Raw genomic sequence first — 23,866 nt, 5'->3', positions numbered from 1 at the left:
TAGTAGCTGTCGTTCTTTCTTGGAAGGTGAAAACACTTCAGGCTGCTTTTCTTTGGCTTGAGGTTTGTCCTCTTGCTGATGGTGGAGAAGAACTAGCCAAGATCCCCTTCCAGTGGGAGAAATACCAAACTTGTCACTGCACCTCTTTCTTGATTGGCTCTTTTTTCCAAAGCTATACGCTTTCTGTAGTAGGTTGGAATAGGGTGAAAATCTGCAGCGTAGTGTACATATAGAATCACAAAATACACATGGTCTTGAGAATGCTCTAGTTTAGGGTATTACATATGAAGGTCTTTCACTGCATTATTCTTGTTTTCTTACGAGTGATTTGGCTTTTGAAATAACTGCTTCTCACAGAAACTTAATTTTTGCACAGAGCTTTGAAAGGAGTCTTACGAGTAGGAGTGTTGGCTAAGGGTTTGCTTCTTCGAGGAGACCGAAATGTCAACCTTGTCTTACTATGTGCCGAGAAACCTACTAAGACATTGCTGAGTCGCATTGCTGAAAGTCTGCCCAAGCAACTTGCTGTATGTATGGTCTTGAACTTGGTTGGTACTTTTGAAAAAGATTAAACTGTTGCTCTGCTGGTCAAATTTCTTGAACATCCTAGTTTACTTCAACACTGGTAGTTTAGTAATGAGCTATTTTCCCAATATAAGTGGATGCTTCACTGCAATATTTTGTTGCATCTCCAGCCTGTAACAGGAGTGTTCCCCTTCAGGACTTTAGCCAGCCTGGAATAGAAGCCTTGTACTCTTTAAGGCTGGGCAGGAATGGAGGAAAAGGACGCCTCCCTTTCCCTCTCTCCATAAGCCTTCTCCCATTGTGTTTTACAGTGCTAAACAACTCTCATTGGAGATTGGCTGCCATCCCCAAACCTGATCATTTCATTACTGTATAGCAGGTGTGGGGGACCTCAGATGTGGGGGCCAAAGGTGGCCTTCCAGGCCTCTCTGTGTGGCCCTGGGGACTCACCTCAGCCACGCACCCTCTACCCCAGGCCATATACATCACTGGCCGTACTTCACAGAGACCTTGAATTTTTTTCCGCGTGGCTGTAACGTGCCCTTGACCTCCAATAATACTTGTTGTTTTGCCAGGATGTGGAGTGCGTGTAAAAACTAGTCTATGGTACAGAAGTAAAATTTCCATTTGTTGCTTCATCCACTTATGCCTCTCCCTTGGAAAGTTGTGGCCCTCGGGCTGAAAAAGGACCCCCTGCCATATGGCATGCACAGGCGGAGGTGGGGGTTTTATACAGTGGGAAAAGAAAATGTCCTTCCCCCCCCCCAAACCTTTCTATATACAGTGGGAAGAGAATTTTAAGCTCATAATGGGCATCTGGTCCTTCCCTCCAGCATACTGTAAATGTGTTAGGGACTCAAGTGGGCCAGTTATCCTTCACAGCCCATTTTCCTTCCATGAATGAATATGTAGTTTAGTCAGGGTAGAAATGTCCAACTCTACTTGAAGACAAGGGACATAACTTATGGGAAGTCTCCCAAGTATTTTGGATTAGTCCCTTTACCTTTCTTTTTTTGTGTGAAATCTTTTAGCGTCTTATTTTCCCTTCTTTAGGTAATAAGCCCTGAGAAATATGAAATAAAGTGTGCTGTACAAGAAGCAGCCATCATTTTGAATTCATGTGTGGAACCGAAAATGCAAGTGACCATCACATTGACATCGCCAGTGATTCGGGAAGAGAACATGAGGGATGGAGGTTCGGAATCTGTTAAAAGATGCTCTCTTTTAGTTGGATTATTCATTCTGTTATAAATGGCATCCTGGAAGGCAACATGCTGGCATGTGATACACATTTAATGGCAATTCATAAATCTATTAGTCTTGCTAGAGTGTTTTTTTCCCCCCAAAACTGAAGTTCTTATTTTAGACTTATTCACTGCAACCAACAACCTCAGATTTCTGGAAGAGGTAGTAATTTTCTTAATGTGCAAACCTGTCTTTCTTTGGAAAAGTAAATGTTCTGTAGCAAGAACCTACAAGTTGATCATCTGGAAGACTTCCTCCTTAAGGGAGAAATTGCATCAGGAAATTATATTGTATGTTTGAAACTGGATCGGTCTTGGCCATCACTTATACAGCTCTACTGTATAACAGTATAGTTGATTTTTGAGTTCAAAGTGATTCTGGCTTTGCTTGGAGCAAGATTTGTATTTTTTCCAGTTTTTTGAGGTTGGTTTCTGGTCTGGAGTGCAACATGTGGAGCTCCTAGTATTGAGATTGGAGTGTTTTAATTAATCAGTACATATGGTGTGTTGTTATAGTAGAGAGAGATGGTTGAGTTCACTTAAAGTAGAGGTTGGAGCTTTAAAACCCAATATGTATTTATGACCTGTGCAATCCTATTGGTGCCAGCAGTGTTGCTTTAGGGTCTCTTCCATAATTCTTTAAAAGCTACAGATGTTTTTAAGCCAGCAAGCATGATATTTTAATGTCTGCAATATGTTGGCTCTATGGGTCAGATAAAATGAACTTTGTTTTCTTTTGTCTTATGGTTGTGAAAATAAACTCTTTGTGAAGGCACAGTGGTATTGCTGGCTAAGAATATATAGGCATAGAATGTAAGGCTGTATTAAAGTTCTTGATAGTGTAGTGTGAGTGTGCACAGCCAGCCATGGAACGAATTCTCAGCATTATGGTTTCAGTATTTGAGTAATGGCTTAAGTTATTTTTAAAAGGTATAAGTATCCTAAAAGCAAGCTTTGTCAAAAAGCTTCTATTTAAAGAAAACAAAGCTTGAATATTAATGTATGTAAGATTTTTTCCCCTGTTATTTAATACACTAAATGCTTGAATTATACATAATACCTTTGGCATTTATGTTCTGAAATAACCACAAAAACCTTTGCTTAATTGCTATGAGTTCTGTTTGTTTATTTAGCTTTACCAAAGAATAGAATGCCAGAAATCACATTTGGTTATATGTGACTATAAAATTTGGCAAAAAAGGGAAACTTTGATGGAAAATCACACATTAATTATTTTGAACATGAGCTTGATGCTTTTTCACTGTGTCAAAACAAATTAATTTCGTCATCGCTGGAGTCTTTGATCTTTGTAAAAATTGGTTCTCTGACTTCAAAAGAAAACAAAGCTTTCTTTTTTTTGTCTGACCCAAACCTGAATTAGAGTTGCCATTCTAAGTTTGATAGTACTAAGTTTGATAATATTACTACAGGAAAGCAAAGCTTTTTAAAATTTATTTTGAATCATTTCTTTCAAGACACTGAGCAGCTTAAAATGAATATGTGAAAAAGTTTACCTCTGAAATGTGTGATATTTAACTGCAAATTTCCAGTAAACAAGACTTTATAAAGATTGTTCCTTATGTGCTGCAAAAAAATGGTACATTCTTAACTGCAGCTCTTAATGCTCGGTGTCTTAACATGGTTGATGGAATCTAGCTGGATTTTGGGAGTTGAATTCAGGTGGCAAGGAAGGCTTTGCTGGAAGAACCCAATTTTAAGTAAATGTATTGCATTTGCTGATAGAGTTTAATGACATAGTTCTCTTATGTAATCCTATTCAGTTACAAACTGAAAGGGAGGGAAAAGGAGAAGGTAAAAGCAAAACTGTTAACTTTGTAGGAATTTTTCTTTACAGTTTTGTGCATTTCACAGTTAAATTTACAGAATTTACTCCGGATATAAAGATGCTGTAACCTATGCTGCGGACTGTGTTTCTTCAGCAAAGTATATATGTTTATGTTTTTTTATCCTTAGCTTATTAGCCCCGGTCCAAAGCCTTCTAACAGAGACAATTAAACCCTGTCAGGGATTGCTGCCAAGACATCGGAAGGATTTTTGACCAAGGTTTTCTAAAGCTCAGTGTCACACCTGCCATATTTTTGAGGGGGTTTGGTTGCATAGTCCTAGCATTTACTGTTACTTTTGTGTTTTGTCTTTCTCCCCCTTCTTGTCTTTGTCTCTCTCTCCAGAATTAAGCAGTGTTCACACTAGCTTTGAAATAGTTGACTGGGTAATATTTAATTCACATCTGCAATTTAAGGAGCATGTCGTATCTGTTACCTTTTTAATAATGAAATAGTGTGGACACAGCATGTCTTATTGAAGATTAACCCCTTATTTTTAGAATACAAGAAAAATAATCACTTAAAAAAACTGGTTGAAGCTAACAGGGTGCTTGATTTCTGATTTATTTATTTTAGGAATAGTCTTTAAGGGGTTAATCCACTTGGAGTCTTTAAAGCAGATGCAAAAATCCACATATAGGAAAGTCTTTTTTTATGGATATCCAGCCCAGATATATTCCCAGTTTCTGTAGCTGTTTTGGCATCTTCTGATGGCTTCAAGGTTGATTCACAATGGGTACAATCCATCTCCCATTGAGGTCAATGGCAAATCTCAATTTTAATGCAGCTGAATTGTCCATAGTCTTGTTTGTCAATTATGTATGCATCTCTCTTGACTGTTGCTTCATTTTTTTTAAAGTAGCACTTTGAAATGCATGATTAATACCAATATTTTTTAAAAAATACATTCAAGACTTCAGTGACAAATAAACTGAGTCATTAACACTATATTCATGCAAGTATTTTTAGGAGAGTATAAATAATTGGTATGAAACAGAGCTTGCTCCCACAAGCTATATTAAATAGAATAAACTCTATTTTGTTATTGCTATTAACTGAACTTTAAATGCATCAATTATCAAATCATGCTGCTGACTTTGGCCTCAGTTGACTTTTTTCCTTTAATTTACCGTCCTTTCACTTGATATATATCTATAATCCTAATGTCTTCTTTCATTTTCTTTGAAATCTCTCATGGATGTAACTTATTCTTCACTTCATAATATCTGTATAGCCTATAGAATTCACCATATAAAAAATACATAAATCCCATTGGTAAAATATCCATAAAAGCATAAACAAATGAATTTCCTATGAAAGATGAACAATTTAGGCATAGCATACTTAATGAAATTGAAATAATTTCTGCACAGCTGAAGTGTCATTTATATAAATCCAGGCTTGTTGTACCCTCCTGACCTGTTTCTTTTCATGTATACATTGGTGGCTGACTTTCAAGCCTGATCTGTTAATTCCTTGGGTTATGTTCTTTTCCTAGTTGGTGTGTTTCGTGAGTCTTTGACTTGCTGTTACTAGTATGTTTGTTTAAATTAGACTACATTTTAATGTTCAGTCCCATCTGCTGAATAATCCAGGCAAAGTCTGGTTGCATTTAACATTAATTTTAACAGCAATTTTGCATTGGCAGAAAAATTGAAAACTAACTAAAAATGCGCTTTACTGATGATTAGCTGTTAAAAAACTGAAGGCAGTTAAAACAGTTATAAATGTTTAATCCACCCCATATTTAGACACTATCATTACAACTGACACAAAATCCGTGTTCAGAAATGAATTTACCAGATGCAGTGTTGTTCTCTCTACTGCGCTGCTGTTCTTTCTGCTCTTCACAGTTTTGATTTTTCCTTTATTTCTTCTCTTAAGACCTGTCTTTCTAGTTCTCTTTTGGTATTCTTCTGGATGAAATTGGGATGGATATACATGGCATGCACCTTGATGCAATAGCAGCCTAGAGGATTTAAGAAATATGAAGATGTACAGATGCTCTTGACTTTGAATTTTACACAGTATTTCACATTCCTTCAGACTCCATAAAACCAAATAATCTGGCTTGTTTCTGTAAATATATTTTTACCTTACCTTAAAGTGAGGTATCCTGGTACATCATGGGGCTTTAATGCCCAGGAAGAATTTTGACCCGTTAACTAGGACTATGTCTAAAGTTGCATATGGCCATTTTAAGTTGTCCCAACAAACAGGGCACAATCCACTGGGAAGTTCTTCTACACAAGTTTCATTAAAATGAATGGGAGCTTGAATACAAATGTCCATTCATTTCAGTGGGGCTTGTACAGAAGAACTTCACAATAGATTTTGCTCACAGTTTGTTGTCACTTTTGCTTCATTCAAGTGGATTTTTGTGTTCCTTTTGTCTTGTGTTTCCTGTGCTGGTGCACTGTGTCCAACCATTCTTCCTTCAGCATTTTAATTTTAGGGGGAATTCATTTTTCCAGAGGATTTTTTTCACAAATAGATGGGCATAAAAATAAGATTGAGAGCTAACCTTGTATTATGCTCTTGATTAATCTTTCATATTGGGCTCAATGACCATGTACAGATTATGGGATATAACTCAATACGAATACATTGGAGACAGGGATTACAATATAAATGGCACGTGTGACATGGAAGCTAATTTAAGAAAGTGTCTTGCTCACCTGGTCAAACACCCATTCCTCACTGCATTTTGCCAATTCAATCCATTTTAGATGTAACCTCGGGTATGGTGAAAGATCCACCGGACGTCTTGGACAGGCAAAAATGCCTTGACGCTCTGGCTGCTCTACGCCACGCTAAGTGGTTCCAGGTTCGGAACATAATTTTACTTTCTTCTTGTAGCCTTATGAGAGAGAGTAGTTCAGTTGTTCAGTTGGATGTTGAACTATGCGGAAAAATAAAGGTTGCCCGTAGTGAATATGTATATACATATATATATATGTACTCATATATAAAATCTAATGACCCGGGGGAAAACATAATTCATCTTGGAAGATCTGCATAGAAGAACTGCTTTATGCCGTTCTTGCCAATTTGACGTCAACTTGTTCTTCTGGCCATTGAGATAGCCAAGTTGAAAGATCGACATGCTTTGGGGGAATCGTATGTTTTGTATTTGTAATGTATTCCATAAGGCTGCAGAGTTAACTTTGCTTTAAATAACAGAATGTGTGTTTAAAGCTTTGTGTGTTAGATGTAAGACTTTTACCCTTTATTTCTTAAAGCTTATTAAGTGTAGGGAATGAAAGGTGAGAAACTATTTGGTTCAGTGACTTTGCACTAAAGCAAAGGTACAACAAAGAAACCAAACAGATTCCCATAGCCTTTCAGTCTCTCTACTTGTTAGCTCTTTACTCTTGTATGTCTATTATAGGAAGATAATTGTATTTGATGTTACAAATGAACCATAGGTCAAAGTGTGCAGGAATTCAAGGGATATTAGTCTTGTATAACCTGTGCACCTTGACTTGTTAAGTTACTAACCTTGGCATAAAATGCTTCTGTAAATGGCAGCTCCTGGAATGTTTCATGTGGCTTGTTTCTTTCCTGTATCTGAGCTTCCATTGAACAGTAGTGTTTTAGCTTTTCTAAGAGGCCTATTTTCTGTTGGTGATGGGATTGATTAACTTGATTTTATATTGCTCTCAAGGCTAGAGCTAATGGTCTGCAGTCGTGTGTCATAATCATACGTATTCTTCGTGATCTTTGTCAGAGAGTTCCCACTTGGTCTGACTTTCCAAGCTGGGTAAGTATTTTTGTTTGTTTCATTTATGAATCTCTTCCTGTGAAGCATTTCAAAGTGATTTCACAATACAGTAAAAACATACATATAACAATTGCAAATATGAAAACAGTTAAAATAATTACATATATGAATCAGTTAAAATAATTACATACACAATAAGAGTTAAAACATATATATCTAAAACCAATTTCAAATCCAGTATAGATAATGAATGGTATAAAACAATCTCCTCTTAGAAGGCTTGTTGAAAGAGAAAAGTTTGCAACAGACATAGAAAAGACAATAGAGATGGTGCCTGTCTGATACATAGCAGGAGATTTGATTCTCATTTCCTTCAAATGCTCCACTGTGAATTTACATAATTTCTTTGAAGTCATTAATTTGTTTTAGCAGTGATGGTAGCTCAGTGGTAGAGCCATCTGCTTTGCATGCAGAAGTCCCAGGTTCAATCCCTAATGGCTTCTCCAGGTAGGGCCAGGAGAGGCTCCTGCCTGGAATCCTGAGAGCCACTGCCAGTCTGTGTAGATAATACTAAGCTAGATGGACCCCAGGGTCTGACTCAGTATAAGGCAGAGCTTGGAAAAGTTACTTTTTTGAACTACAACTCGCATCAGCCCAATCCAGTGGCCATGCTGGCTGGGGCTGATGGGAGTTGTAATTCAAAAATAACTTTTCTAAGCTCTGGTTAAGGCAGCTTCCTATGTTTCTATCCATAACATCAGGCAAAGCTAAACATTTCTAAATAAGCTTTCCCCTAAAGACCCATGATATGGGGCTGGGCTGGGAGATGAGAGAGTGAGCTTCTGAACTAAAGGACCTTATATGTTGATTCTCTGTGTTCTCAAAATTATGCCTAAAATTTCCTGGAATATCCTTACAACATTGGAAATTTGTAACCTTGCAGCTACAATTGCTGCTGTTATGATGCCTCATAACTTATTAACAACATATTTTCTCCAAAGAACCTCTTAAGCTCACACAAGACATGCATGTTGATTACATTTCCAATAACTGCATTTCCAATAATTGTAGTTCTAACTTTTTAAGGCATGGGGCAAAATAAGTATATTTTCCTTTTTTATATATGGACCACCCACTGCTACAAGGTTCCTCTGCCTGATTTTGGGCGATTCACACCATCCCCACTGTCCCAGAGGGCCCCTTTTCCTCTGGATATGTTTTTTGAGAGGCTTAGCAAGAGTTGGTGAAGAACACTTTACCTTGTATATCCCTTTTCAGTCACTTTGATCCTCAGGAGTGACACTCTTAGTACTGCTATATGCTCCCGAAGGTTCATCTTAAGTCAGCTAAACCCAGGGCCTTTAGTGTAGTCTCATTAAACATCAGGCAGGCACCTACAGTATTGGTATTTAGGTGCCTGCTTAAAACTTATCTGTTCACCCAGATTTTCCTTGAGGGGTGATCCAGCTATTTTGATTTTGCATTTTTTTTGTGAATGTAATGTTGTTGTTGATTTTATGCGATTCATCACCGTGATATTTTTTCTTGATGTTGGCGGTATAAATTTTTTTGCAAGTAAATAAGATTGGTTGAGCAAGCTGTCTTTTGCTTACACAGCCATTGGCTACAACCCATGTATTTTAGATTTCTAACAGTGTCCTTCAGAGGTAATTACTTGTTAACAATACGCAAAAGAGATATTATTTCTGAAGAGCAAGGATTATCATGTACCTTTCTAATGATTCACTTTCCTTTTATTTGTTTATGGAAATGCACAGTGAATATGGGCTGTACATAAGTTGCTACTGTGAGCTTTGCCTGTAAGAATGTAAATCCTGCAAAACACAGGTCCTTCATCATACACTACAAAAACAATGTTACTGACAGGGTCCATAGATTCTTGCAAGCCTTGGATATGGCCATTATTTATGATTACTGCTGAGCCCATTTCAGTCCAAAGGTCCCTGACATGTGCAGAAGTCTCATGAGAGCAGGGGGCAAGTCCCTTATTTCACAATAACCTTTAGAGATGCTCTGAAGCAATGAGCCATCTCTCTTACTGCTTCAGGGTGTCTTCAAAGCCTACTATGAAGTGAGAGACTGACCTTTCTCCCCCCCCCCTGGCAAGTTCTCTGCACATACACCTAGTATAAGGTAAGAGGCTCCTCTGAGTTTGCATCAGTGTGCGGAAAGCTCTGGAAAGGGGGTGGATTTCTATTTTTGTGCTGGGCTACCAAGCACAGGTGATGTTACCTGAAATTTTATGTACATGTTGATTGGTTTTTCCTAAGGTATGTATTTGCTTTGGCTTAAATCCCAATTTCTTGTGAATGGAATTTTACTCATAGGATGCTCCTGCTGGCAGAAGAGAGGCAATTTTCACTGATTCTCCCTTTAGCCGCCTGTGCATCTGCTCTGGAGGGTCAGGGGATACTCAGGAACAGCATGAAGCACTGGCGAATATAGGAAGAAGGGAGAAATAGTGAAAATCTGCAGAGGGGTAACTCAGGATCCAAACCTTTTGATTTTCATGTCTTGTAGTACAACACTCTTCAACATTTTATGCAGCAGAATCCCATTTTCATGCCAAAATTGCATCTAATTCCAGCCTCCATTCATTTCTTTGTTTTGTTTCTAGGCTAAGCACATTTTTTTTAAATGAAAAAACAGACTTGATTATGGCCTCCATTGAGATAAACATGGTAGCGTGAATTGATATAGCAATGTGAACCTTTTCTCATGTGATTGGACTTTCTGCAGATGTTAACAGTTTATTGGTTTAAGCTTTCAAAGCCTCAAGCTAGAGCCCATAATGCTATCATGTGCTACCTATCAGCTCTTGATGTCCTACATTTTATGTTTTAAATAAATGTGTAGATGGTGGTTTATCTTTACATATCCTAATTTTATTTAGGCAATGGAATTATTAGTAGAGAAGGCAATTAGCAGTGCTACTGGACCACAAAGCCCTGGGGATGCCTTAAGAAGAGTGTTTGAGTGTATATCTTCAGGAATTATCCTTAAAGGCAAGTTGCATTCCTTGTCCATGCTTGCAATAATTTGTTTAAACTGTAACGTTTGTATACTTTACACATTCTTTGTTACAGTATAGTAAGAATGATTGTCTTCATACAATTTGTAAACAAATTTACTTCTTTGTTTGTAGGAGGTCCTGGCCTTTTGGACCCATGTGAAAAAGATCCTTTTGATACACTTGCTTTAATGACAGATCAGCAACGAGAAGACATTACTTCAAGTGCACAGGTGATTAGAAGTTCTCATAAAATGCTTAAATGTAGTGGACATCTGATACACAAACTTCAACAACAAACTTGAGCTGAAAAATGCCATCACATTCCACCCACCTGTCAAAGTTGGCCCATGGGGGTGGGGGAGAGATAGTGACCAAGCAGGATTGAATTCCCCATGCAACAGCTGATCTATGGAGAGTTCAGTCCTGCTTTCTGTAGGATTTGGGTGTCTCGGCATGTTCCCCACAGGAAACTGGCTTCTGCATCCAAACCAAGCAGGTTTGAACTTCCCGACTTCAATTCTGTGTGCTAGGTGCAGGATCCAGCCGTGTTTCTTCCTGTCCAATATGATGTCACATATGACATCAAGGGATGAAAATGGCCTGATGGGCCAACTTGGCCCATGGGCAGGTTTCCCACTCTGATAATGACAGCTTCACTTCTGAGGAGGAGGAAGATCTCTTCTGATCTATGTGTCTTGCAACACATTCTGCACAGGGGACCTCTTTGCTTTATTATGCAACTAATTTTTTTTCATGGAACATTCATAAGCTACATCATTAACTTGCATCATTAACTATCATTAACATAGAAAAGTTATGTGAGTTTTAAATACTTCTAAATGTGGTCTTGACTTTTTAAAATGAACATGCATCTGTTATTGGAAGTTGAAATCCAATAATTCTGATATCCTTTCCTCCCCTCCCCTTTCTACCAGTTTGCGTTGAGACTTCTTGCATTCCGTCAAATACACAAAGTTTTAGGAATGGATCCCTTGCCCCAGATGAACCAGCGCTTCAATATCCACAACAATCGTAAAAGAAGGAGGGACAGTGATGGAGTTGATGGATTTGAAGCCGAGGGGAAAAAAGACAAGAAAGACTATGATAACTTTTAAAAAACAAAAAGGTGTGTTCAGTGTTAACACAGGTGGTAATGGAGGCCATTTGTTCTCTAATTTTTTTAAATGTCTATTTAAATACATCCAAAAAAGTTAGGAAATTACTTTTTGTGTGGCATTCACACCATTTTTAAGGATGTGCAGACGAATTATGGTAGAAAGATCACAAATGGAAACTGTATTCTGACTTTTTTAGTCTATCCCTCATTGCTTAGTTTCTAATGTCTAACGTATAATTCTTATTTTCTCTTCTTTATGTTAACTAATATACTATGTACTTAAATCCCACTGTATTTAATACAGTGTTTTGTGCTTCAGTTGCTTTGTGTATTTTGCTGTTTTATTTAGACTTTTAAGTTACCTTTGACACTAGCTGTAAGTTGATTTGTATTAGAAAATGGTAAATACAGTTCCTCCTTTGCTTAATATTTTATAGCAGAACACTTTTTGTAAAGTGGGTCTGCAGGATTATTTCTCTTAAATGTGAAGTGTTAACACAGACTCTTCCCCTGCTATTTAAGTGCTTTCAATTAAATGTTTCTGCCAATTCCATGGCATTTGTCTCTTTAGTGATATAATGGTGTAATTAAGACAGATTTGTGTTACTCTAATCAGGTTTGTTGTTAGTTACACATTATCAGTATAAATGCTGACCATATACAGTATGGACTTGCTGCAATTTTAGCACTGCATAATTGATAAAAAAATTGCATGACTTTGTTTTTAATAGAAGGGCTTTTAAAAAATACCATTTTAGGTTTCATGCCTAGGTCTTTGTATGATTGACTTTGACATAGCAAGGCCAAAAAATAACTTTCTGAAATTTTGCTGAAAATGTAAGTAAGAGGGCATTTTTCTCTTTTGGAAAGAGTTGGCTAATTGTTTTCAGAGAGCTTTATTAGTATGGTACTAATGCCATTAGCTCTGAATTAAAATAATTGTTTGCTATATCAATGCCTGTGAGATTGCTACTTTCACTATTCTTGTACCAAATTATTCAATAACTTTCATTTAAATAAAACCTGAAGATAGATAACATTTCTGGTAATTTGAAGGTTGTAAAAGAAAATAGCAGAAAATTATTTGTGGCCATAGTGTATGCTTATGTCTCCTTTCAAACAGCTAAATATTATAGCAGTGGTGTAATTCAGGTCTACATCTGGCTGTTGATGTATGCTCTGGTACACAGGTGTGATTTGTTACAGCACTACAGTGGAATCTGCTAATAAAACTAAAAATTATTCAACGACTTAACATTCATTGTACACTGGGAACATATACCTTACTTGATCTGTCTTCAATGGATTATGCTAGTTTTCAGGACATTGATTTAACACTGTCATAATGGGTGGCAACCAGTAGTGTCCATCTGTCAGCAAAGTGGACTTCCCTTTCCTCCCCCCTGCATGCTCCTAAAATCTCCCCTGCAATCGGTGCTTAGGATAGGTGAAACTGACCACAGGATGGGGAGGGGAGGAGGAGGAAGAAGAGGAGGGAGGGGAGGAAAGGCAGAGGGGAGGACTGGGATGGGAGCAGGCAGGAGGGGGAGAGCAGGAGGAGAACAGGTTTGAACATTTGCATGTTTATTGAGTTCAGTGTGATTTACTCCCGTGCAATCATACTTAGGATAGGTAAAACTGACCGGGGGGAGGGAAGGAGGGCTGGAGTGGGCAGGGGAGAAGGAAGAAAGAAGAGGGGGGAGGAGGAAAGGAGAGGGAAAGCAGGTCTGATCATTTGCATGCTTATTGAGTTCAATAGGATTTACTCCTATGCAATCATGGTTAGGATAGGAAAAACTGACCATGCGGGAGGCAGAGGGGAAGGGGAAGGAGTGTATTGGAGGGGGGCAAAGGAAGGGGAAAGGGGAGGACAGGTTTGATCATTTGCATGCTTATAGAGTTCAATGGTATTTACTTCCATGCAATCATGCTTAAGACAGGTAAAACTGACCATGGGGAGGAGGAAGGGGGAGAGGGAGGAGGAGGAAGGGGAAGGAGGAAATTGGAAGGTCATGGGGAGGGAGGGGCAAACGAAGGGGGAAGGAAGGGGCAAGAGGCAGGGGATAGGAGGGAGAAGGGAGGGTGGGTTTGATCTAGGGTTGCCAGGCTCAGGGCCTGAGAATGATTCTGTATCTTTAAGAGAAGAGAAAATTCAGCCAAGAGCAGCATAACTGTATGGTGTGAATGTGGTCTTAAATAAATCGGTTTTAAGAGCTTTCCTGCTTGATAGCTAAAATTAAGTACATAACATTGATTACTAGAAAAGTCCTAAAGTTGGGTATTTTCACATCTAACGCTCAAAATCCAAGACAAAAATAGAACTAAACCAGATGAATAGCTGAAAATTGACACACATACAATCCTAGACACAATCCCTAGAAACATGTTTAAATGGGACACTTTTGCACTTGGGGGGGAGGAGGGGAAAACTTTGCTTACAAGGGGGCAAATGAGTCACTTTCTTTTAAACTTATTACAAGCATTATCATTTACACTAGCTCAGCATGTCCAACAATCCCTGTAAAAAGTTGTGAATTTTTTTTTAAAAAAACCCTCACCTGATAGTAGTGGCAAGAATGACAATAGTCATTGCAGTACTCTTACCTTTCTTTTTATGGACCATCTGCATTTCCCAAATTGCTTTTAGAAAATGAAGATGGCAGGTGAGTCTGGCTGAGCCTAGACAGTTGCACTCACTAGTTTGAAATTTGATCCATAGCAGCGTACCCATTCTCCGAAAAACTAAAAGGGAAGATGTGCTGACGGCTATTGTTATGGTACTGTTGTCCATAATGGTGGGCTAGGTTGTAGGCCCAAGACCTGCATTCTACAGTCTGGCATCAGTGCTTGTGTGTACCTCTAAAATTTCATCTACCCTATGCATTTAAAGCAGCATAATACCACTTTTAAAGAGTCATAGCTTCCCCCAAAGAATCCTATGAACTATAGTTTGTTAAGGGTGCTGAGAGTTGTTAGGAGACCCCTTTTCCCCTCGCAGAGCTACAATTTGCACCGTTCCCTGGCAAGAGGGATTGATTGTTAAACCACTCTCAAACTTGTAGAATTGGCACTGGGGGGAAAACAGCATCCTTGAATTTTTGTTTGCCATACAATTGTTGAACAGGTCAAGCCTTTTCTGGTATGGAAATACAATTATGGGAAAAGCTTCACTATGACTACTCAGATTTTGTGTTATGCCACACCTTTATGGCAGCAATTTTGTGTTATTTTGGTTGCTGTAAACCGCCCAGAGAGCTTCGGCTATGGGGCGGTATACAAGTGCAATAAATAAATAAATAAATTATGCCATGCTCCTGTGGTGGACTTTTTGTGACTGGTGCCCCAGTACTCACTCAAAATTTGAAATGTCCCCTCTGGCCCAAAAACGTTGGCAACCCCTGTATTAAAGGTACAAGAACCCTGATTTTCCCTAGTGCCAACCCTAAACCAAAGCCTTGGCTGCTATCCTGTACCCACTTATCTGGAAGTGATGATGATGGACTGCCTTCAAGTCAATTCCGACTTATGGCAACCCTATGAATAGGGTTTTCATTGTAAGTGGTATTCAGAGGAGGTTTACCATTGCCTTCCTCTTGAGGCTGAGAGGCAGTGACTGGCCCAAGGTCACCCAGTGAGCTTCATGGCTGTGTGGGGATTCAAACCCTGGTCTTCCAGGTCGTCGTCCCATTAAACACAAAGACAGTTCTGAGTAGACCATTGTACTGTAAATTAACTATACAGTGAATTCTTAATGAGTCCCTGGTCTTTAGCTCCTGCAAACAGACATGCCTAAGCCTCTTTGCAAAGTTTTCATAGATGATTTTGTGTGGTGGTGAGGATTCTTTAACATTCACTGGCATGTATTGTGTGGTAGCATTTGCAGAAAATAACTGCTAGGGACCACCCAATCTCAGACAAACTCACCATAGGAAAGACACATCCTGGTAGCTAGGGTAAAAGGAAAGGGGGGGAACAGAAGAAAAGTGCACTAAATGTTATTGTGTTATGCTTTCAAGTCGGTTACAACTTTTGGTGACCCCATGAATAAGTGATCTCCAATAGCATCTGTTATAAAACACCCAGTTCAGATCTTGTAAGTTCAGGTCTGTGCCTTGGGAGGGCAAACAGCAGGTCTTTAGGACCCGAGGGGTTCCTATTGCCTGGTGTCCATACACCTTATTTATCAATCACAGCTCTGACTTGACTCACTGGCTAAAAACACTGACTGGCAGGAACAGCCATATGGCTCCTTTCACAGAAACCCCTTAGAAGGGTATCTGCACATATTGCTCCATAACTTTCTAGGAGGGCTAGAGCGGGGTGGGGAACTTCTTCTGGCTGAAGGGCCAGATCTTCATCTCCCCAACCTCTGGCGGTCCAAAGGCGATTTTCAGAACTTCAAAGCAAACTGCAGGGCTTTCAAACATACAGGTGATTCAGAGCTTGAAAGTAACTCGTTATTTTTAACGAGTTACTTTTAATTCGTTACAATTTTAAATAACGAGTGGGTAATTCCATTACATTTGGCAAGTAACGGAACGAATAGTAATTTCCCTACTTTTCAGCTTCAACTTTAACGTTTCCACGTTAGGTTGGACGTTACTTGGGGGCGGGAACAAGGGGAAGTCAGCTCCTGGCTGTGATTGGTTAACACAAGACATGTGCCTCACACTGATTGGACCTCTGCGCAGACTGTCTCTTCCCTCTTGATCTGCGTTAGGAGGCACGAGGGAAGAGATGAATAGGCAGGGGGAGCCTGCTAGCGTCTGACTCTGAGAGGAAAAAATGGACGCCGGAGGAAAAAGCCAGGGCAAGGACAACAACGGAGGAGAAGGCTGCAGCAGAATGGCGGAGAGCTGTGGAGGTGAGTGACGATGATTTGTGTGTGTGTGTGCCCCGGTGTGTGTGTTTTCGGCTGGAGTCTCTGGTTTTGGGGGGGGGGCTCCGGCTCTCTGGCTACCACCCCTTACTCTCTGGACTCTCCGCTTCCATTTTAAAAAAAAATTAAGTTTCTAGGTGGTCTAATTCCCGAGATATACACCAAAACGTAAACCCCCCTGCACAACTTTTTTTTAAACATCATGCTCTAGCTACAACTCCCATCAGCCCAATCCAGTGGCCATGCTGGCTGGGGCTGATGGGAGTTGTAGTTTAAAGTAACTTTTCAAAGCTCTGGCTGCAACCCCGCCCTTTCATGATTGTGAGTAAAGTGCAGACTTGTGTTTGTGTTGTAAATCTCTCTCCCTCCAACCCTATTTTTAAAGAAATTAGGCAGGGTTTATCACAGTTTTTATTATGTAGGAAACTAATACTCATTTTTTAAAAAAATGAATGAAGTTTATTTATTTTTATTATTTTATTTATATCCCACCCTTCCTCCCAGTAAGAGCCCAGGGCAGCAAACAAAAGCACTAAAAACACTAAAAATCATAAAAACAGACTTTAAAATATATTAAAACACAACATCTTTAAAAACATTTTTAAAAGCAAAAATTTAAAAACATATTAAAAAGCAATTTCAACACAGACGCAGACTGGGATAAGCTCTCAACTTAAAGGACTTGTTAAAAGAACAAGTTCCTTATCACTTGAGGCTGCAGTTTTCCCTGGTTGAGTAAGCCCCATTGAATACATTGGGACTTGCTTCTGAGTAAACAAACATAGGATTGCACTATAAATATCTTTACAGGTTATATAAATAAACATATTTGATAGTCATGCTTATATAAATATTTTCATAGACTCATAGAATAGTAGAGTTGGAAGGGGCCTATAAGGCCATCAAGTCCAACCCCCTGCTCAATGCAGGAATCCAAATCAAAGCATTCCCGACAGATGGCTGTCCAGCTGCCTCTTGAATGCCTCCAGTGTCGGAGATCCCACTACCACTCTAGTAATTAGTTCCATTGTTGTATGGCTCTAACAGTTAGGAAGCTTTTCCTGATGTCCAGTCGAAATCTGGCTTCTTGCAACTAGAGCCCATTATTCTGTGTCCTGCACTCTGGGATCATTGAGAAGAGATCCCGGCCCTCCTCTGTGTGGCAACCTTTCAAGTACTTGAAGAGTGCTATCATATCTCCCCTCAGTCTTCTCTTCTCCAGGTTAAATATGACCAGTTCCTTCAGTCTCTCCTCATAGGGCGTTGTTTCCAGTCCCCTGATCATCCTTGTTGCCCTCTTTTGAACCTGTTCCAGTTTGTCTGCATCCTTCTTGAAGTGCAGAGACCAGAACTGGACACAGCACTCAAGATGAGGCCTAACCAGTGCTGAATAGAGGGGAACTAATACTTCACATGATTTGGAAACTATACTTCTGTTAATGCAGCCTGATATAGCATTTGCCTTTTTTGCAGCCACATCACACTGTTGGCTCATATTCAGCTTGTGATCAACAACAATTCCAAGATCCTTCTTGCATGTCGTACTGCTGAGCCAAGTATCCCCCATCTTATAACTGTGCATTTGGTTTCTTTTTCCTAAGTGTAGAACTTTTACTTCCACCCAGTTTTGTCATGCTGTGTCCCTGTAAGTATCCAATTGCATACTATGGTTGTACAATACTTCCTTTACATGTTAAGTATGCCTTGGGGTAGTCATGGTTCTCCATTGTTTTCATCCTGAGGGGCAGATAGGCTGAGAAATGGTGAGTAGCCCATGGTCACCCACTATACTTTATAGCTTATTTTCATTTTGAAAATTTAATTAAAACAATTTACATGCAGGCAAAATTTATTAAGCGGATTCACACAATATGTGTAAAGCACATCCAACTCGCATTTAAAGCGCATGACTTCCCCTAAAGAATTCTGGGAAGTGTCATTTCCCCCTCACAGTTATAGTTCTCACCACTCTTAACAAACTGCAGTTCCCATGATTCTGTGGTGGGATTCATGTGCTTCAAATGGGTGTTGAATGTGCTTTAAAGGAATGGTGTGGATCTGCCCTAGGTATGATGTTCATTCAAGAGTGAATTGAAAAGAACAATTTTAAAAGATACTTCTTACTCTTACTCATTTTTCAGACCTCTTTCTGAAGTAAAGGGTCAAATCTGTAAAAACATTTGGAGCAGCCACATTAAAAGATAAGGGCAGGGTATTCCAGGCAGGGGGTTGCCAACCCTGCTTGGATATGGATGTCTTTGCAGAAGAACCCTAGTCAAGGTTTACCAACAGCACAGTCCAAACTATATCTACTTAGAAGTCAGTCCTGTTGAGTTCTATGGGGCTTAATCCCTTAGTAAGTGTGTTTAGAATTGCAGCCTTCAGGAGCCTTCATCTTTACTCCCCAAAGCTCCCATCTAACATCTCCACAACACTAGACTCCTTTGTCTCTGCTGTGGCCTTCTGGTGACTGCCCTAGCCTGAAGGCACTTAACCCTTCTTGCTGAAAGCAAGTAGGCTAGATTAAATGTTCCCTACCCAGGCTTATATATATAAAAGATAAACGGCATTTTGTCAAAAGTATTTTTGTCTACATTTTATACCTCATCCTTGGTTTTCCAAGCTTGGCATGGAATGCTTCTCATACAGAATTAATTTGAAATGCTGCATATTTATTATCATAATCATCATATTCAAAATAAAAAATATATGTACCGCCTTCAAGTTGATTCCAACTTATGGTGACCCTATGAATAGGGTTTTCATGAGGCTGAGAGGCAGTGACTGGCCCAAGGTCACCCAGTGAGCTTCATGGCTATGTGGGGATTTGAACCCTAGTCTCATTTTGTTCTCACAACAACCCTGTGAGATAGTAGGTTAGACTGGCCCAGGCAGGGTTATTCAGTGAGCAAAAATGATGCAAATAGGATCTCTTTTAATTGTGCTATCGACCTGCTTACTTCCCCTCTGACTGGGGCATCTTTCAGCATGGGGAAGAGATGGGGGCACATCACAGCTGAAGTTCACCCACATAGGAGCATTATCTCTTGTTTATTACAGAGACGCCTGTTGCAGGTTTTGCTGCTGAGAGCAGCAGTCAGTTAGTGCGGCCACTTGCGTCACAGTTTGTTGATCCTGAGGAGGCAAAACTAGAAAGTGAGGTTCAGAAAGGAGGCCCTGTGCACGAGGAGGAGGAGGGCATGAAGCAGTGCCAGTTGCCCACAGCCACATCTGCAGAACAGCAAATACCATGGTTTGGCTTTGAGAAAGCTTGTACATTTGTGAGCCAGAGTGGGAAAAATGTTGTTGTACGATGCAATTACTGCCTTCCAAGGATCAAAAATCTGAGATCAGCTGTTTCCTCCTCATCCAATGTGAAGAAACATTTTGAGGTAAGCCTTTGTCATGCTGGTCCTCAAAGAGTGTCCATTGTCTATTGATGTTTAAATTGTGAAGTTCCTCTTCCATTTTTTCTTGGATTCATGCTTTGTTCTTCTTCCTCAGAGGGCACACCCTGAGAAGCTGAGAGCAATTGAAGAAGCAATAAAGGCAAGGAGACGTGGCCTTCCTGAACCAATGCATGACACCCCTCCTCCCAAAATGCTGAAGCAGCAGCAGACAACCCTTGAGAGGTGGGGATCTGGCAGGGATCTGCTTCTTCTGGCAGCCTGCGTACACCCTCACTTCAAACTAGATCGGCTGGAATCGTGTCAGGCCACCACCCATACCAACAAGTAAGAACATTAGGGAAGCCCTTTGGGTGGATTACTCCAAGGGAAATGTTGTCTCAAGGGAGGCATCAGAGGGCTTAAGGTGGTAGGCAGGGGCTGGGCCTTTTCTTCCTGGGGCTCCTCATCACAACCTTGGGTTGCTGCAGGTAATCCTTAAGGGTCTGCTGTGCTGCCCCATGAGTGTGGTGACTTGGTCACCTTCCTACCTTCCATGTCATCATCCACAGGCTCAGGCTGGACCCTGAACCAGGGGACATGACAAGCATCAGGAAATGAAGAGCAGATGATGGTTTCCTCACATATATGTGTTAACATATCCTCTCTCTTTCTTAGATACACAATGGAAGCCTTGTTGAAAGCTGAAATAAAGATGGGTGTACTTAATGAGGACAGTGATCAGTCTTCAGATAAAGACCAGGAAGGAGATGACTTAGAAGATGACTTCTTTAACTTTCTGCCCCAGGGCAAGAAGCCAGCAGTGGACACTGCTGAGGAGGAACTGGTGAGGTACCTGAGGTCTCCCAGCAGGGAAGTGTCATCACTCCATGGCTTTCCACGTGTGCTGCGGTGTTTTTTGCAGCACAACACAGGCATGCCTTCAAGCGCTGCAGTAGAACGCCTGTTTAGTACTGGTGGCAACGTAATGAGTGTAAAAAGACATTCCTTGTCTGACATGCTCTTTGAGCATCTTGTTCTTTTGAGACATAACAGAAACATATTATAAAAGCATTTCAAGTGTAAAATTTGATTTCAAGAGTTGGGGTATCTTCATTGCTTGGGGGGATGTGAGATTCTGTTATGCCATTATGTTAATCTTAAGGATAAAATTTTTTATTCTACTACCCCCTCTGTGTGTGTGTTTATTTTTAATATTGTTTTAGGCTTCTTAGATGTGCAGCAGCCAAGGCCAGCACCTTATAGGGTTTTTTTAAAAAAAGTAACTGAAATGTAATTGTAGTGATTGCTTTTGAGAAAAAGTAAAGTAATCAGTTACTTTCAGAGCAATTGTAACTGTAACGGTAATTACTACTTTTTGGGCCAAGTAATTGTAACTGTAATTTATTACTTTTTAAAAGTAATCTTCCAAGCTCTGAGGTGATTGAGGGTGCACACCGATTTGACCTATCAACTGATGGGAGGATGCTTTCAAGCGCCTCCCCTTTACGTTTCTATTTCAGACTGCAATATGAAGAGAAGGGTGGAGAGGGTTGAAGGTGCTCCCAGCGCCCTATCATATGATGGACGGATGGCAGTGCACCTTCAAACACCTGTCCTCACTAGTGATGTCAGCTGGAGGGCATGGTTTGGGGGATATGGCCTCATGGACCAAACTGGGGGATATGATTGGCCCCTGGCCTAGAGACTGTTTTTTTAAAAATAAAAGCTCACATTCTGGGCTACCTGCTGGGGGCACCACTGAAGGCCTTTGCGGGTGCCATGGCACCTGCAGGCGACAGGTTGGTGACTCCTACAGTGGGGCTTGTCTTTCGCTCTTAATGTATTAAACAAACTGCACTTATATAGCTTCTGAGGGTTATATTCTTTTTTTTTTAAATCAGAGAGCAAAATAAATTGAGATCTAAATCTACAGGCTTAATTTTCCCGTGGAGGATGGTTAATCCTCTACTGTGCAAAAAAAAAGGGGGGGGGAAATGCAGCTTTTAAAAATTCATAAAAAATCGTTTAAGACATGCTATTAAATGCAAAGACATCCTGCCTTTCCACTGAATGACGCCCGAGGCAGCTAACAATGAAAAGCAAATATATGTGTTTAAGGGAGGAGGACGGGGTATCAAAAAAACTCAACAGCCCCAGACATGAAGTTTAGGAAACACCGTTTTAGACCCGCACAATTCCTGAACCCCAGGTAACCCCGCCCACAGTCCCGCCAAACTGCTTTTATCTATTGTAATTTAAAACAAACGTTTTGTATGAGATTATTTTTATCGTGGGTTCGCGGAAATTGTGTACAGCTGAAACAACGCTTGCATTGTACAACAACGTATATTTGCGTTATGGAAAAAAAGTATGGGCGGCGGCACTACAGTAAATACGGACAATAGTCCATAGTTCCGGGGGGAGAAAAGAAAGCTCACCTTTTTTTAACTCAATCAATTTCTCGTTGATTGGGGAACGAAACTGTCCATCTGTCTTCGGACTGTGATTGGTTTGTTGACATGATCCCTCCCTCGAAACCCTCAGCCCTGTGAAAATGAAACCGTCATCTGCACCACGGTCATTCCCTGGAAAGAGACAGGGTTGGATGGGCGGGACGCCTCCTTTGATAGACCGCGCCGCACCCCAATGGCAGCACAGATTGTGCCGAGGCGTTTCTCCAGAAATAGAGGGCGGAGGGAGGGGCCAGCAATCGCGGGTACTGCCAGGACGCGGGTTAGGCCGCTCGTTGCAATGGGAGGGATTAACTACGTGAGACGGAATAGGGCGGTGTTGGAGGAGGTGGACGACGCGGAGTCCTCTTGGGAGGAGCTGCCGACGCCGCCGCTGTCGCCGCCCGCCGGCACCGGCTCGAGCCCTGGCAGCACCGCTGGGAGTTCGCGGGGGCCAGCCATGCTGGGCGCAGGAGGCGGCGCAGGGGCTAAGCCCTGCAAGCCCTCCTTCGTCTCCTACATCAGCCCTGAGGTAAGAGGGAGGGAAGGAAGGAAGGCGGTTGTTTTAAGGGGAAGAGAGGAAAGCGGGCGCGCGGGTGGGGCTGGCGTCGTGAGGGAGGCGGCGACGGCGGGCAGAAGAGTGAAGGTGGGAGAGAAGAAAAGGGAGGTGAGGGGCGCGGTGGCTGGGGTGGAAATAGGCTTGACCTCAGAGGGTCCCTTCAGGCTTGCCCACCTATTTATGTTGAGAGCCTCTGCTCCTGGTAAGTAAACTTTTTTTGGGGAAATAACCCGATTTTCCACAGTCACAAGCACCTCCTGGCTTGTAGCTGATTTTATATCCTTGTTCTCAGATCTTGTATACAAGTCTGACTTACTCAAAGTTGTTTCCAAGATTGCTGATAGTTGGCGTGAGCAAATTGTTCAGTCAGCCTAATTTTTCTTTGAATTTTGGACGTGTCCAAGAACATTGCAGTGGTATGCCTCTAATGTTCTAGTTCAACTCCATTTATGAAGCTGCCTTGTTTATGAAACATGGGCTACAACAAGCTACCTGGGCATAGATTTGTGTAATATTGTACAGAACTGTGTAAACAAATGTGAAGCATGGAGCAAGTGTGTGATATTCCATGAGTACACCAAATGAGCAGCTGCTAGCTGATGTGTTTGGAGGAGAAAAAAGTTGGATGTGTCATCTCCATGTAAGGCATTGTGGAACATTCAAAGCATAGCCTTATGCTCGTCTATCAGACAAAATGAGTTGACACTAATTCAAGGTTCTGGAAATCACAAATCCTGTTTTGAGAGATCCTTTGCTAGTGTTTTGTACTAGCAGCCTCTTCTTTTAGGCTTAGCTCTTATTTTTGCTGTTGCAATCAGTAATTAAGGGTGTTTTTTTTCCCAAAGTCAGTCAGGCAAGATAAAAACCTTGGCTCGACTGTTTTCATGTTTTCTGCTGTATAGGGAGGGCATAGATTACTGCAACACACTCAATCTGGGGCTGCCTTTGAAGACGGTTCGGGAACTGCAGCTTGTGCAAAATGCAGCAGCCGGATTGGTAACAGGGACCAGATGGTCTGAACATATAAAACCAATTCTGGCCCACTTGCATTGGCTGCCTGTAAGTTTCCGAGCTCAATTCAGGGTGCTGGCTTTGACCTAT

The 23,866-nt window shown here is 40.8% G+C and overlaps 4 protein-coding genes across 8 annotated transcripts in view; 2 read left to right on the top strand and 2 right to left on the bottom strand.

The window, feature by feature from the left end:
• ZFR (zinc finger RNA binding protein) overlaps positions 1-11,586 on the top strand; it is a 68,072-nt gene extending 56,486 nt beyond the window's left edge. The window contains exons 14-20 of one of the 2 annotated variants that reach the window (XM_061615647.1): positions 377-527; positions 1,579-1,720; positions 6,343-6,440; positions 7,281-7,376; positions 10,252-10,363; positions 10,504-10,601; positions 11,307-11,586. In XM_061615647.1, the coding sequence (XP_061471631.1) occupies positions 377-527; positions 1,579-1,720; positions 6,343-6,440; positions 7,281-7,376; positions 10,252-10,363; positions 10,504-10,601; positions 11,307-11,486 (877 nt within the window). In that variant the 3' untranslated portion in view covers positions 11,487-11,586. Of the gene's footprint in view, positions 1-376; positions 528-1,578; positions 1,721-6,342; positions 6,441-7,280; positions 7,377-10,251; positions 10,364-10,503; positions 10,602-11,306 lie in introns of those variants that run through there. The other variant, XM_061615658.1, reaches the window with a different exon arrangement.
• SUB1 (SUB1 regulator of transcription) overlaps positions 1-23,866 on the bottom strand; it is a 414,045-nt gene that overhangs the window by 78,805 nt on the left and 311,374 nt on the right. The window lies entirely within an intron of this gene.
• Positions 4,608-23,866, bottom strand: part of LOC133379782 (rRNA/tRNA 2'-O-methyltransferase fibrillarin-like protein 1) — a 111,677-nt gene continuing 92,418 nt past the window's right edge. The window contains exons 1-4 of one of the 3 annotated variants that reach the window (XR_009761265.1): positions 22,195-22,388; positions 6,292-6,515; positions 5,414-5,582; positions 4,608-4,848 (exon numbers count right to left, since the gene is read on the bottom strand). The gene's annotated coding sequence lies outside the window, so the exon portion shown is untranslated. Of the gene's footprint in view, positions 4,849-5,357; positions 5,583-6,291; positions 6,516-22,194; positions 22,389-23,866 lie in introns of those variants that run through there. The other 2 variants (XR_009761263.1, XR_009761262.1) reach the window with 2 other exon arrangements.
• The window catches only part of MTMR12 (myotubularin related protein 12), a 71,725-nt gene continuing 70,200 nt past the window's right edge, over positions 22,342-23,866 (top strand). The window contains exon 1 of one of the 2 annotated variants that reach the window (XM_061615680.1): positions 22,342-22,738. In XM_061615680.1, the coding sequence (XP_061471664.1) occupies positions 22,403-22,738 (336 nt within the window). In that variant the 5' untranslated portion in view covers positions 22,342-22,402. The remainder of the gene's footprint in view (positions 22,739-23,866) is intronic. The other variant, XM_061615671.1, reaches the window with a different exon arrangement.

Source organism: Rhineura floridana, chromosome 1 (genome assembly GCF_030035675.1).
Source record: "Rhineura floridana isolate rRhiFlo1 chromosome 1, rRhiFlo1.hap2, whole genome shotgun sequence".
NCBI classification, from domain to species: domain Eukaryota; kingdom Metazoa; phylum Chordata; class Lepidosauria; order Squamata; family Rhineuridae; genus Rhineura; species Rhineura floridana.
This window is presented reverse-complemented; position numbering and strand designations above follow the sequence as displayed.